The sequence below is a fragment of the Seriola dumerili genome, unplaced genomic scaffold (assembly GCF_002260705.1).
Source record: "Seriola dumerili isolate Sdu_G_001 unplaced genomic scaffold, Sdu_1.0 BDQW01000331.1, whole genome shotgun sequence".
In the NCBI taxonomy this organism is placed as follows: Eukaryota; Metazoa; Chordata; class Actinopteri; order Carangiformes; family Carangidae; genus Seriola; species Seriola dumerili.
The window spans coordinates 7,564,797-7,580,584 of record NW_019174586.1 but is presented as its reverse complement, the minus strand read 5'-3'; the positions used below and the strand labels follow the sequence as shown (position 1 = coordinate 7,580,584).

The following is a 15,788-nucleotide window of genomic DNA, read 5'->3' as shown; positions in this document are numbered from 1 at the left end:
GTGGGCAGCTGGCATCTTTTGTAAGTTTCACACATCTTTGACTCAAAAATGTGAGAAAAGCAAACTGGCTGATCAAACCTATCATTCCTACGAATAAAGACATCTATTATTATTATTAGGGAAGCCCATTACACATGCCTAAGATGTTACGCAGGCCTGGGCTGCTGTCATTGGTGACGCAAAACACACTTAACGTTCAAGGTCAGACAAACACAAAAATGAGAAAACCAGGCAACAGGAAACACAAGCATTACTGCTACTGTCAGTAAGCCTTATCACTGAAAGGTGGTTCGCCATTTCAAGGGTCTCGACGTTGTGTTCGTTCACACTCAGTGGCTACCTGTACAACCTATTGCAATTCAATACAATAACTCTACCTTTACAAAGTTTATAATGTTCAGTTTTTGTTGGCACTGTCAGAAATGTGTTAATTCATTTCTAAGTTTATTACTGAGGTCATAGTTAAAGCTGTTGTAATGGACATGATACTGAGAGGTGTTGTAAATGTATTGTCCATTTACATACATGGGGCATGCAGAATATTAGGGTGACCACTCAATATAATGCAGTCAAGTACAACACCATTATTATGATCTACATGCTAAAATATTGACTTAAATTAGCGCCTCTATGACAGTGTTGACAAAAACTGACACCTTACACAACAGGATGTATATTATTCTGAATTTTATCTAAATGTTTCTTTTTCATGACAAGTAGCAAACCTCTGGTGTAGTCTTTGGATCAAGGCCAACTGTACTGAGGAGCTCCTTTCATATACAATACACACAGTCAAATGTCTTGGATAATTAAAACCATCTTGGGAGGTCAGTAGGTATTTTCAGAGAAATACAGAGGAGGAACTCTATAGCTGTGCATCTGGTTTTGCTTATAGTCTGGACGTGCTAGAGAGAACACTGATGAGCGCTGGGGAAATACATGGTGAACGCTCCTGGAATAGGATATTCTCTCCGTCTCCGTCAGATGTCAAAGATGTTGAAACCAGATGTTGATTTCTGCCGTTACTGCTGCAATTTTCGCTCCGTTCTCAGCGATAACACTATATCTGGGATTTCACTTACCAGGTTTGAAGCTCGCATATGACATGACTCATCTGTGTAATGTTCATGACAGGACACATTGCGAGCATCTGAGGAGTCTTTACTTTGTCCTCATGAGAGAACCAGACACTAGGCACCAGGAATCCATGTAGTCAGTAACGTTGTTAATGGTGATAATCACAAAAACATAACTTTGACCAGTTGCAACTGAATTTCCCTGTTGAACGTTTTATGGTTACAAAAGCAACACCAAAACAAATTTCGGAAACCTGGAACATTCACCATAATCTTCTCTGACCAGAGGAAAAAACTCTGCTCTGAAATACTGTGACTTTTCAAATTTTCCATAACCACAGGAACTCTGTCTCTGGTCTGTTTGAGCTCTTGTCTGTACAAATAAACAGAGGTTCACCTTATTATTTGGAAAAAAAACAAAACAAAAAAACTTTAACAACCACTCTTCTACACTTCCCACAGAGTCAATGCATTAAATCAACTCTGCACACAGTCTGCAGCATAACACCAGTTCACTAGAACTTATACTGATAATCTCCACTATGATGACAACAATAAAAAACAGAATCTCAGACTGTAGCTGCAGCTGGGGCAGAACACACAATCAATATGTCCTCCAGAGACACAAAGGACCCCTCCTCCCCCGTCACACGTGGGTCAGGTTCCTTACATTCAGCTCTGCCCTGAAGTCTCGCCTGCTGATCAATACTGTCGGTCATGTGTCTCGTAGGTTCCTGCCCTCCTGGTCTGAAGTTTAGCCTGCCAGCTCCTCCCCATCAGACAATTCTCATTTGTAACCAGGACTCTGTGCTGCACTTCTCTCCTGAGCCTGACTGTCACCTACATTATCCATTTACCCTTCCCCTTAAACCCTACCCGACCTGCTTGGCGGCTTGGACTTGATGCGATGTGAAGAACTGCTATTGTACACATGTCTTGGACTTACTGTATTGTGCTTTTATTACAGAGGGAGTCTCTACTATTTTTTTTTCCTCATGTCCTAGAGGCTTTTTTTGGTGGAGTGTGTATCTTCTTTGAGAGCTTGGGCTGGGTCAGAAACCGCTGCTGATATTGGGCTATACAAGTTGAGTCGATTTTATTTTTATATCCCGAAATCTAACATTTTGCCTCAAACTGCAGCTTTACAATCTGCACAAACTACAACATCCTCTATCCTGAGTCCGTCCCAGTCCGTTGGCGCGGCGCAGGTGCCAGAAACAAAACATTTGAAGCAGGCACAATTTTAGCAGCTACGCAAAGTGACGTCATCCAGCAAGGCTGGTACCCTGGCAGATTACTTGAATGTGAAGGGAGTATTTTTTCTGTTTACTGTGCAACTGCCCTGACAAAAGATAGAAAAAGTTGTCTCTGTCAAAACTTTCCAGAGTTGCCTGTGAGTATGACAAGCTGTTGTGCAGCGTTCTGGCATCTCACTGGCCTTTAAACGTATGAAGCTGTTATTTAAACTGGACTTCCTGGATATTATCTAATTGTCTCATCGTTATGTTAAACGACTTGCCCCTACCAAAGCAGCCCTGTGTTTTTGATGCAGGGTTGTTTTTGGTCTGAATCCCCGCTTAGGCTCTTGATTTGGAAGAGGATCAACTCCACACAAAAACTTTTAACAGGGAAAAAAACAGGAAGAAGAAACCTTAGGGAGAGCATGAAAGGAGAGATCCCTCAGTAACATCATAGTATGGAGAGGCAGAATGAGAATATTTGGCAAATAAAGTACATGTAAAAACATATAGTACATAAGACTATAGATTGGAGAAGATTTTCTAGGTTGCGTCAGGCCATACAGTATATTCAAACTTGACTCATGCCTGAGTCCAGTCTCTCTCCCTATCCAAACACTTCTCTAACACAAACATGTTATAATAACTTCCTCACATACACAACCATTGCCCAGTACATCTATAGAAATAAAACTGTCATCATTGTAGACGTGTACCGGGCTTTGTGAGGCTGCGGAGTGTTGAAGGCTCTGCCCACAGTGGTCTGTTTATCCAGCTGTCTGTCTGGATAAATCCACTTGGCTCGAGGCAGAGAAAAGACTTTGTGGTGAAGAAATGCATTGCGGGTTCACAGTGGATGAAACAGGCAAACTTAAATGAAAGCACTAAGGCGCAGGCAGCCTCTTTTAATGAATGACCCCGAAACTAACACATTAAAAACCCACTTAAACCTACATGCAGGAAACATATGACTGCTGGTGTGCGTGCACAAACACACTCACAGATCAAACAGGAAAGGACAAAGAAAGACCGAATTCTCCCCTGTTGTTTAGAGGTGAAACAAAAAGGAGACAAAGATGATGTTCAGCCATGATGGAGAATCAATAACTAATCCACCTGGATTGCTTCAAAAGGCACAAGGTGCTCTGGTGGCAAGCGCTGCGTGACGATATGAGACTGTGCGACATCAGGTGAAAATGTGTGTGTGCCTAGAGGTTTGTGCTAACAGAGATTGCAGAAAGAGCTCACAAGAAAGCAAAAACTAAGTGCAAAGAAGTTTATAAAAAGAAAAAAAAATTGACAGATTTTGGGACATTGTTCGGAGCAAACCTTGAGTTTTTTTGTCCTCATAAATTGTTGTAAACCGAGGAAAAAAGGAAAGCAAGAGGAGCGGTGCTTAAGTGGATCGCTTCCCACTTACATAGTTCTCCTGGGGTTCAACAAGTGAAGTTCTTTTGGCTGAGTGAATGCATGGGTGGAATAGGCCTGTGAGTACTATATGTCATATTCACTTGGAGTGTAGTGAGATGATAAAAAAGCAGCACATTTCTGAAATATACATATCAGAAGTAGTTTTCTTATTCATCTGGGAGAGAAAAAAGCATCACTTCACCACTTTTAAATTAGCTTTCAGTTACATTAATAATACATTACTATTAAAATTACTTGTCATTTGTTGGATGTGATGCACCTTCAGTTTACATCACATGTTCACACTGTTTGAGCCCAGATGAGCATTTCAGTGTGACCAAGTGCAGACTAAGTGTGTAAAGGAGCTCAGCCCTGTGAAGAGCAGATGAGCAGCGTGTGTTCTAATGTAGCTCTGGGTTAAAGTGGCTGACTCAGCTGTTATGAGACATAAATGAGATGTTGGGTAATTTGGGCTTGTGAGGAAGGGGGGTGGGGGGGTGGGTATGGAGAAAGGAAGGAAGAAGAGGGAAACGGCAGCTGTTTTTCAGGTGATCCAAGAGAGGAGACACAGATGTCCTCTTCACCCACGTCTCCTCCCTCTCCATCTCCGTCTCCTCCGTTCTTTCCTCTCTACACCACCCTTCACAAACTGCCTCTGATAGCTGAAGCTGTTTAGGCTTAAAGGCTCTGCACTCCCATGGTAAACCCACACAGGACACTTTAATTATTTTTGCCTGATTAGAGCTCTTCTCAGGACTGTGTGGGTGTGTACACACTGTGCTTCACTCACATCTCCCCCACTCTCTTTAGTTTGATGCAATTGTTAGGACGGGACCAACAGCACTTTTACCATCCTTAGTGGTACAGGGGTCGAGTGAACATTGCATAATTCCAATGCAGCTGCACCAATCTTCAACCTCATGTCGCGTTCATGTCATGTCAGAGTCACTGTAATTACCAGCTTTGGACTTGTGGATAGTGCTCACATCAACATCCAAGTTGTAATCACAACACAAAACTCTGGTTCAGTGGATATTTTTCTATATTGTCAATGCAGAGTATTTCTGACCCTCAGTTGCCCAACTCTGCAATCATCCTGCAACAGTCTTGAGCTGTCCAAACTGAATGCTCAATCGTAAACATGGGAATCGTTCCCATCTTCAGTGGTGGAAGAAGAACTCAGATCTTTTATCCAAGTAAGAGGTTACTAGTCATGCGTTCAAAACCTTACTTGAGCAAGTAAAATACAAGTACTTCAAAACTGTACATAAGTACAGAGCTGAGTAAATGTACTTCTCTACTTCTCACCATTGCCCATCTCAAACGCCTGTGTGGGCGAGCAGGGCTTCCAACTTCCTCCATCGCTCACAAATCAAGGTCTCTTACTCAGTTTTCCTTCCTATTACACAAACCGTCTGGAATATGCACCTGGTTGAAAGTATGAGGGGTCTGTAAGAGCAGAGTAATTGACTTTGCCAAACACAGGTGCAGCTAGTAACATCACTAATTACCGCATTCCGTTCATGTGAGTCAGTTAAAGGGCTCTGGCGCTCTGGATGCTGGATCACTGGCATGGCTCAATAACACAACCAAAATGGAATGGAGACATCATTAATGTTAATGGTTACACCTGTGTGTTCCCTGCCATTACAAGTTAAAATGTCTGCTGTAAAAAAAAAAAAAAGGCCTTAAAGTACTAAAGATGAGGTTCAATAGGAGGAAGTTGTCACACTAAGTGCACACTTCATCTGAAATACAGACCCTTGAATGGATGTGTGTCCGGTCTCAATCTCCATCTCTACCATTAGGTTTAATTCCTCTGCCTCCCTCTGACTTTATGAGTTCTTCTACCACTTGTGTCTTCTCTCTTTCTTTGTTTACCATGCTTGAAATATGCCAGGCCTGAGTGTGTGTGTCTGTGTGTTTCCCTTAATATTTCTTGAGGAGTGCATTTGGAAGACTGTTCATCTCCAAGTGTGTACACACACACACACACACACACACACATCTACACACATAGACACAAGCCTGGCATATTTCAAATATGAAAGTGCATTTCAGCTAAGAAGTGGGAAGTGATTTATAAAAGGCTTTAGGGAAAGGCTTTCTACTGAGGAGGGAGAAAATACATGGCAGAATAACTCTTCAGAGATATGGAGAGTGGGAGGGTGCTGCTGAACGTAATGTTATAGATAGCAGAGCAATCGGTAAGGGTGAATATTGTGGTTGATCAGGATACAGTAGCTCAATCTTTTGCTTACAAAATGCTCCTTGGCGCTTTTATAACACAGGTGAAATAATCAAATTAGTAAAATTTTATCGTTTTAATCAAACATTGTTCCAACCTTTTGGCTCTGTAGGGTGCTAAGCTCAAATCACTAAATCCACGCTACCTGGTTGTCATATAAAAAACAGGAGCTGAAATGAGGAAGATGTGTACATCCTTTTTTTGTTTTGACAAAGCTAATTGTGGGTTGTTGCAAAATCCCAATTAATTGCTTGAAAAAAAAGAACTTCAAATAATCAGACATACTGGTTGTTCATATTCAACTTTCACTGTAACCTGGTGATGGCAAGTGGCGTTTACAGTGTGAAAAAAGTGTCAGTGAATCTGCATTTTATACACACATTCAAGCCAGCTGAAAAGGTCAAGAGAAAAAGTGAAAAAGCTACTGAAAGAGACAGAGGAAGCGATAATAATTATGCATAACTAACCAGAGAGAGGTATGCACTGGGTCTGATTTACCGGCTCTTGTAAAACTTGAAAACAAAACCTGCTACTTTTCCACTGATCCCAAACGACTGAGTCATATCAGCCTCCTTCAGACAGAGCTTGCTTGCCTGTGTACAGTATGCCATCCTTAGACTGATTACAGCATCGCAATCCCAGCTCGGTGACTCAGCTCATCCTGTTTATTCCAACATTCTTTAAATAAGCAATGCGGTCTGACATAAGAATCCACTTCCATACCCTTTCAAGGGCAGATATTCTACACTCCTGAACGCAAATGCAGTTAAAGGCAGTGTGGCTAATTAACAAACCTTCCACTTCACCTGTCACATTTTTAAAAAGCCAGCCTCACACGAGAAGAAAAGATCCTGTTCATTCTCTAGATGAGAGTTAAAATGGTCTACTTGAGATGCAAAAAGACAGCCAGCCCTTTAGACCCAGATCCAAGCTAAAAACTCTTCTTCACTGAGGTTTTGATTAATTTTCTACTGAAAAGCTTTCCTGTATCTTGAAAGGGAAAATAGCCAGAGGTAAAAAAAAAAAGAAAAAAAGAAAACAACTTAAATTAACAAAATGATTGTGATGGGGATGGAGTAGCAGCTAAATCTACAGTTCTGAAGTGAATACATCTACATAACATTATGTTGTTACAAAATTAGATGACAGGACACCAGATAATTACACTAATAAATGCACAAGCTTGTATATGATGTTGCTAGAAAGAGGTGGAATTGCTTAACACTATAAAACATGGGAAGATATTTGGTATTGGGTAACAAACATTAGGCATACTGGGTCTTTCTAACATGACAGAATTCGCATTTCTAGCCTCACAACATCTGGATGGAAATGGTGTAAGGATGCCTGTAAATAAATACCCAATTCCCAGAGCTATCAAGCATAATTCTACAGTAGCATGTCTTTCCCAGTGGAACACTGAAATAAACTTTCAGCACAGGGGTAGAGTGTGGTGAAGTTTTGGCAGTGTTGTACCTGGCATGAGTGGCTGTCCAGTCATTCCTATGGGAGGCATCCCCAGGTTGTTCATGGCTGTTGCCCAGGCGTTGGGGTCTGACATGGGCATTGTTATTGAGTTGGAGTCCATTGTCATGTTGCAGATCCCTTCTGCAGAAAGACAGAAAAAGAAACACAGCGAAGACTCAGTACCATTCCTGTGACATCACATTCGTCATGATACTGGGCCATGCCAGGCAAAGACTGAGATTGTTTTTAACAGTGTGGTGATGTCATAGCATCTCCAGATGTCCTTAAGTCTGTGTTTTGTCTGAGAGGAGAAGAGAGGGGAGGCTACTGTGACCCTGCGGCCAGTCTGACACCACAGTGATTTCAACAACATTGTCCTTTAAAACTACTCATACTGATGCTGCTGTTTGTTCACTTTCTGCACTGAGGTTCAACAGTCTGGCCTCTTCCTGTCTCAGTGACCTGTTCCCTGGAAATGTTGCAGTATGACTGAAAAAACTGTCACACAAATGTTGGATCTTGTTCGCAAGGGCACAAGTATATTAAAAAATAGGAATGGATTCATATGTCTACACAAAATGTACACTAATGAGTAAACCAGTGAAAGATCAGAGGTTTCATTTGCAAGCCACAGTAAGAAAATAATACAGCGTAAAACAAGATTATCATGGGACTAAGCACAAATGCTGATGCTATCAGGCATTTGCCAGGCACTCTGCTACTGAATCTTGGAAAACTTTTTAAAAAATCTCCAAGTTATCACAACAAATACACACACATCATCTCAAACTCACTCTGCCAAGTGTTGCATAATAAAGCAAACACACTTAGATCCCCATAATAAAAACTCTGCAGTAAAGTCAATGTGAACACATCATACATCCACCAGCGGCTCATTCTCCCCGTCTGCAGTCTATTTCACAGCTCTAAATGCTCTCTAATTCTCTCCTCTGGTCGACCTCTTTCTCTCTGGCAGACCTGTAAATTGCTGTGACTGCTGGCTGCGCCAAGCTGCCCTCTTCTCTCCTGATGCCAAAGCCAACACCGCTGTTAATAATGAGAAGCTCTGCACCTTGCACACACTTCACACCTCAGAAGGTCTGTGGCAAAGCCCACTGTGGAGATAACACTCTGCTCTGTGTGTATTAATGTGTGTGGGTCTGTCTGCACAACAACCACTATATTGGTATTCCTGGTGTTCAGACACAGCTGGCGATGTGTAATAATTCTGTTTGCCTCTTTGCCTCCCTCTCTGAGCTACTAATTTCAGAGCTGTCTGCTGTCGCTGCCATAGAGAGGTCTGATAAAACCGCCTGTGTCTGCGCGTCGCTGTGATAATGCTGCTGACGTGGACTTCACTGGCTTGTTAACTAACACAACCCTATTAACTGAAGACACTTTCGAGGACCTAAAATGAAGGAGGAGAGCAGAGGTGGTGAGCTGTTTTATAGCAGTTTTATTACAGTTTACAGTACAGCGCTGTTGTCACTGCACTGGATACACACACTGAGTTTGACTGGTGAGTCTTCTTTTCTTGTTGGTAAAATAATAACAGTTAGAGCTAGGATAATAAATAAACATGTGGTTGGTATTATGTGCAGCTGCAATGATCTTTAAGTTGAGCAATAGACTAGCTGATAGAGAATTAATTGAAAACTAATTGACAGAAAATGTATATATTACTATTACATGTCCTAAAACTGCCGGTCACATTTTCCCACAGTACACTCTGACATCTTCAAACTGTGTACTTTGTCCAACCATAGCTCCAAAAGCCAATTTACATACATTATATAAAACATAGAAAAGCAGCAAAACCTGCAAACCAGCAAAAGCTTGGAATCTTTGCTTGATAAGTAACAAATAATTGAGTAATCGCTTCAGCAACAATCACATTATCTGTTTGCAAATATCACCCAGTGCTAATTCCCATCTGGATACTTTATCGATAAATGGTTACTCCATTGAATTTCCAGAATAAGAACTATATATATAGCAATATATACAGTATGTACTACTGTTATTGCTACTGCTACTTTGAAATAAAAAAATCTATATGTCCATGTGCCCCCCCCCATCTAATCTACTGAGTTGTAAGTGAAAACACAAGAAGGGTCTGTCTTTGATGGGGGCAATCACTGCACAGGTCAAAGACAATTCATTTCTGTTCCTCACTAGAGAACAGAGTACTTATTGACCGTTTGTTGTGCGTTTGACTGTGTACTGTCAATGCTGGGCCAAGTTAACTCCTCTACACTAGCCTCTGACCCTGCGGACACATAATCTGCATTTGAGTCATAACGGCTGCAGTTCATCTGTCTGCCCCTCTGCTCCTATTCATTTAATGCATTAAATACGTCACCCTCTTTCTTTTCATTGTACTAAACGTTTCATTTTTCTGTTGCCCGTCCTGCATCGACTCATCTGCCATTCATTGTCTCATATTTCCCCAATTCACAAACAATCTTTACTCCATGAATCAATTATACTTTTCAGGCTTGCAGCTCTGTGAATCAGTCACTGAGGGCTTTTGATTTTGGCACGGCAATGTGACCTTGAGGGCAGGAGTCAGCCTTGGCTCCCCTTGAAGGAACCATCCCACACCATCACATCAATATAAAGAGCTGCAGGACGAATAGCAAACAGCTGCTGAAAAATCAACACAGGGATACACGCATGTGCAAGCGCACACCCAGGCGCAGATACACACAGCACATTAACCTTGCCAGAAGGGAGGAATAGGAGCCAGGAACAATACTGCCAATGAGGGAATCAATGTTGGTAAACATTTTTAACTGAAAACACGGATTTGAGCACTTTGCTGTTCTGAAGCCAATTGTCTACATGAAATCAAAAGCACCTAATTGAAACCCAGCATTTAATTATTTATTCCAAGGTCAGGGAAAGGGAAAAATCAATGGCGATAAGAGAAAAATAAACCAAATTATTTTCAGCTGTTGGCTCAATTTAACTTGAGCTCATACAAATACCACATCTAACTATATAAACAGAGCAGTTTAATTATGTGCAGCCAAGACCTAATGACCCAGAGATCCAAATGTAGAACTCTGTAGACCTGAACCTAATATACATAAGTCTGGTTAAGCTGGGCTAGACTTAAAGAGGCTACAGATGGAGGTTACATTGATCGCTTCTCACGGGATGTCTATATTACAGTCTCCAAAGGTAGTGAAGTTAGAATTACCAAATCAACAGACTTATTGTGAAAACAACACAGCAGTACAAGTATTTCTATCAAGTAATACATGTAGTTAAATCAGAAATGTAACACAGATGTTATAAACTTATTCAGAATTTGACCTTTGAGTATAGATGGATGATACCACTTTCTGGTTCTCTGAATGAACTGCAATAATAATAATAGAAAAAAAAATCATCCATCTTCTCTAATGTGAATAATTGATGGTTTTCTTCTTCTTTCCTTCTATTATATTAAATATCTTTGTGGTTTTAACTGGTAGTCGCACAAAACAAGTAATGTGAATATGTCAACTTGGCATTTTATAGACAATTTATGGACCAAAAGATTCATCAGTTAATCAAGAAAATAACGGACCAACACATATACACATAAACAAAAAGGAAATTCAAGTGTAACAAGGACAATGAGCCTAAAAAAATGAGGCAAAAAATAACACACACTAATGGACATGCTGTCAAGAGACCGCTCTGAGTGCAACTCTACACCAGTATCACCATGATACATTTCTGTGTGGATATTGCCCATGGCAATTAAAGTGATAGAGATTTTGATTCAGCTTGGGTCCACCCCAGCCCAAAGCTTTCCTGATACTCACTCTCTCAGGGCTGTGACCAGCTCTCAGCTTCCCTAAAAGCTCCCCCAGGAGGCAGATAGGAAATTAAGTCATTTTAAGGCCCATTGGCCGTGAGCCCCAACAGCAGGCAGAGAGACGCTAGGGGCCATTTAGTCTAAAATGCACATGGTTTTAACAGCTAACTACAGGTTTATTACAGCCTCTAGAGAGCAAATTCAAGAGGGAGCCAAAAGATGAGGGACAGAGACGAAAAGAGAACGAAAAGGTCGTTTTTAATAGACAGATGTGATGCTGATGAGACGAAATGACAGAAAGAAAAGTGAAGTAGAAAATGGAAGCTACCTCAAATTGAACTTCGAACACTGCAGCAATGAATATAGCACACAGACCTGATGACAGTCATTACCACAAAGTACAAGCTGCAAAAACCTACAATTATTGTATAATATAATGACATTGCTGAATACACAGTGTTTGAGCAGACAAATTAGTGTAATTAAGTTTCAATATATGTGTATCCTCCAACCAAAGAACAAAATAAAAGTCCCAGTAGTACTTTCTGATTCTTTGGTCTGAGGCCTTCTGTATAAAATTGCTCTGTGAGAGCGGACGCCTCTTTGACCTTCATCTTCTCCTGAATGCAGGTCTGTACGTTTGCCCGTTTGCGTGTTTGTTCATGTGTGTTTCTGAGTATGGGACGTAAGTCAGGGTCATCTGTAAAAATATGTTTCATCACAATGTGAGAAGAACCTAAGAACATGAAGATAAGATGTATGCATGAGTATAAAACCTTGTGTAGAGGACATTTTGTACGAAGAAATGATCACTATATTATTTATCAATTACTTACGTGTCTGACATACACAAGCATGCAGCACACACTGACACACACACACAGTGACTGTTTAATAATGTATGACTGCCCTTCTCTCCGCTTCTTTGATCTGTTAATTATGATAAAACTGGTAGGGGTCTGGTGATTAGTGGTGGCACAGTGAAGAGTGCCCTGAGTGTTAAACTACACCGCGTCTCATTTAGGACCAGAAAAGAAGACAACAAAATGAAGATGTTAAGATGACAGAGGAGGCCTGAAGACAGTCTGGCCTCATGAGGAAAAAGAAAAGAAAAAAGAAAGAAACTCCCTCTGCCATTTATTTTTCAAATCACCCCGATAAATTCTGACACATAAAACTTTTAATAAGAGTAGAGTTCAGGGAGACTTGCAGAGAAATGTGACTCCTGCTTGGAAGGAGACAAGCAATGACCACATGTCACACCTCATCATGTACGGTGTTTGGTTGTTACAGGGGAAAAGCAAAATGTTTACAATGAAGCCCCATTTGAACAGGATTAACTTTGCAGGGGCCGGTGTGGAATAAAAAATTCAGTGTGCTCCCTTTGTAATTTCCTCATCATTCCAGGCAGCATTTTATCCATAGTGAACTTGTGAGGATGTGGTCTGTAATAGATATGGACATTCTGCTTATTCGGACTAGCTAAAAAAAAAAAAAGAAAAAGAAAATACTATCCTACCTTGCTCTTCCTCTCTTGAAGGCTTATTGGTTTTCAAATATCCCTATATGTTGGTGTTAACATGTTTTCATTAGTCAGATTATTAAAAGTATTTTCCACTTGCTCCATTTTTATACAAAAGTCAAATTTCACACTGAGTCGATAAATAAAAAGTTGGACAAACATCCTTGTCCTGTGGATACAAAACCATTTTAAAATAACCCACTGTTTTCCCTCTAAAAGCAAAGTCCTTTCTTTGCTGTGAGAGGAAAAACAGTGTGAAGTTGCAGCTGTAATTATGACTGGCTTGAAATTACCCCACCTCCCTTCAGAAATAAATTCAGTTCAAATGGGCCCTTAAGATGGAAAAAATCTGGCTGAGTGGCACAAGTGTCTAATCCAGGTTTTAGACATTTTCTTTTTTTTTTAGACATTCTCTTGTATTTCTTACAGAAACTATTCTTAGGGACCTCGTCAGGTATCATGTGTTGGTGCATGATTGGGGGGATGTTTTATTTTGGTAAGGTTTAGTAAAGTTTGGAAGTATTAGGACATTGTGGTCAATGTTGCAAATCAATGAGACTACTACTTTACTATGAAAAATATTAATATTGCCTTATAAAATGACATATAAGCTTTTTCTGTTCATGTGTTACTCCTTTATCTGTCTTATTAAAAGAGGATGGATAATAACATAATTGTTTGAGCACTTTCATTAGATATTACAACCATAAATAGGTTACAGAGGCTAAACAATGTTTAACATATAATAACCTCCCGGTTGAATACTGCACCTGAGTGTAACATCATTACTGAAATGAGAAGGGTGATCGCTTTACACTGTTGAGGAAAAAAAGTTATTTTATTACCCTCCAAACCAGAGACAACCTCAGGCATTTTCTGCACAGAGAATTAAAATGGAGCTAGCAGGGTCTTATTCCCATTCTGTGCTTCCTTAAAGATCTGACCACATTACATATTAATCCCTAAAGCCTTGCTGAAAATGTGTGAAAGAACAGCTGCATGCAGATACCAGCGTCTTTGCTGCCTTCAGCGTAGTAACAGGTAACCGTGGCTTCAGTGAGGAGTTGGCAGTGGAGGTTTCTCAAATCAAATTACTGCCTCCAAAATTGGATTGAAGTCCAATTAGGTGCTTGTGGTCACAAAGACTCGACTATTTGCAATCGTCATTTAGTCCATTGAGTCAAAGTGCACTGATCCTACTGGCTCCACAAGACTTAAATGATTTGTTCATTCGCTCCTACCGAGACCCTCATCAGGATATGATCAGTTACAATCTGTACCTGTTCCACATGATTAATAAAACCAATCCATCATTCAGACTGAACACACATTCCTATAGATCTAAAGAAGACGTGTCAGTCTTTACTTGATCAATGAAAGCAGACAACACATCAAACTGTCAGTCATCGCAAAACAATTGACAGCAATGAGGCAGTAAGTCAAGCATTGCTGTGTATATCTGTACTGTCAATAAACGGTTGATTTTCTGTTCTATTTTTAGGACTACAGTGAGTCCTGAACATGTACTGACCCAAAATGAGTGAGAATGTAATTATGTTTAAGTATTTTAACTCTGCCTCTAAAGCAACATAAACATAGCTTTCCATGTCTGAACAGAGCGGTGGCGCAGGGGCAAACTTCACACGCCACTGCAGAGTCCTGGGTTTGACAAAAGCTGCTCTTGTTGCTACAACATTTAGATTCAACATGATAAAATCCTCCTTATATTTATTCATCCCAACAAATCATCCACACTAAGAGGGATTGAAGAATAATGCTGACAAAATAAACCAATAAATTAAAGCTGCTCTGTCATGACTCCAACAAGCTTTGCTCAGCAAGTACAGCTAAATGCCTAATTTCAATTCCCTAAATGAGTCTCAGTGCTGGGTTTGAAATGGCCGAATGCTGCAGTTTCCTCTTGTAAATACACTGCATGATTAGTCTCAGCTAAGTAGCAAAGACTGATGCAACATGAGTGCCATAAACTCCCTGATGTGACAAAAGCTTTATTGAACTATGAATTTATAGTCTTTAACAGGGAACAACAGAGAGCAAGAAAAAGAGGCACAGGGCACATCAGCATGTGTCTCACTGAGGAAGAAGACTTCCCTGGGCAGATTAGTTATAGTAAACAGTTTCTATTGCCTTATCAGGAGCTATTTTTATACAAATGGAGCAGAGGCACTTGTGTCTGTGTCAATGTTGTCAAAGAAGAACATCCGTTCCTGGACAGGAGCATGACTCTTCCCTTCCTTATCGGACTGAGAGAGGTGACAGACAAGAACAGATTATTCTGATATCTGGGGTGGGAAAGAGGGATGGGGGAAGAAAAAAAAAATGAAAGAGAGAAAAAGAGCAGATCTCAAAAAGAGCTGTAACCTCACCAAAAAGTACTCAAAATAATATGACGTAGGGTTGTCCATAATAAACAATGAGGGCAGGGCTACCAAGTAAGACTGGTGTTTGGACTACCTGACACACTGCTCGGTGAGGTTTCAAAATGCTAACATTTAAATGCTTCAGTTAGATGGTAGTTGCATTGTGAGGATGAAGCGAAAGCAGCAACGTGTATCACTGTGCTTTGACAGAGCAAGTGATTAAGTGGCTGGTGGCAAATATGAAATAGCCTCCAAAGTTGTTGACTACACTTGTGGTTCCCATATATACTGCTGTTAGACTTTGACATTTCTGACTGGTCAGAATAACAGAGGTGACTTTGATGAATGTAACTCTTCACCTACAAGCAGAACCAAGTTCAACTCTGATTGGACTGGGTTTAACTTGAAGCGCTGCAGGACAGAGAAAATGCTCTCAGCTCTGCTGCAGAACAACTGTAACGTTGCCTTAACTGCTCCTGAGTCCGAGCAAACAATGGAAACGAATCAGCTACTGCTTCTTCCACTACTACTACTCTCCCTTTTGCGAATGTGCTTCTACTCAAACATGATGCCTGTTGTCTCACCTCCTCCAAACAATCATACCAATGTAAAACAATATCTGTTCCTAATCTAAC

At 40.6% G+C, this 15,788-nt stretch overlaps 1 protein-coding gene across 1 annotated transcript in view; it reads right to left on the bottom strand.

The window, feature by feature from the left end:
- The window catches only part of enox2 (ecto-NOX disulfide-thiol exchanger 2), a 119,890-nt gene that overhangs the window by 45,345 nt on the left and 58,757 nt on the right, over positions 1-15,788 (bottom strand). The window contains exon 3 of the mRNA XM_022759948.1: positions 7,449-7,580. Coding sequence (XP_022615669.1) covers positions 7,449-7,580 — 132 coding nt within the window. The remainder of the gene's footprint in view (positions 1-7,448; positions 7,581-15,788) is intronic.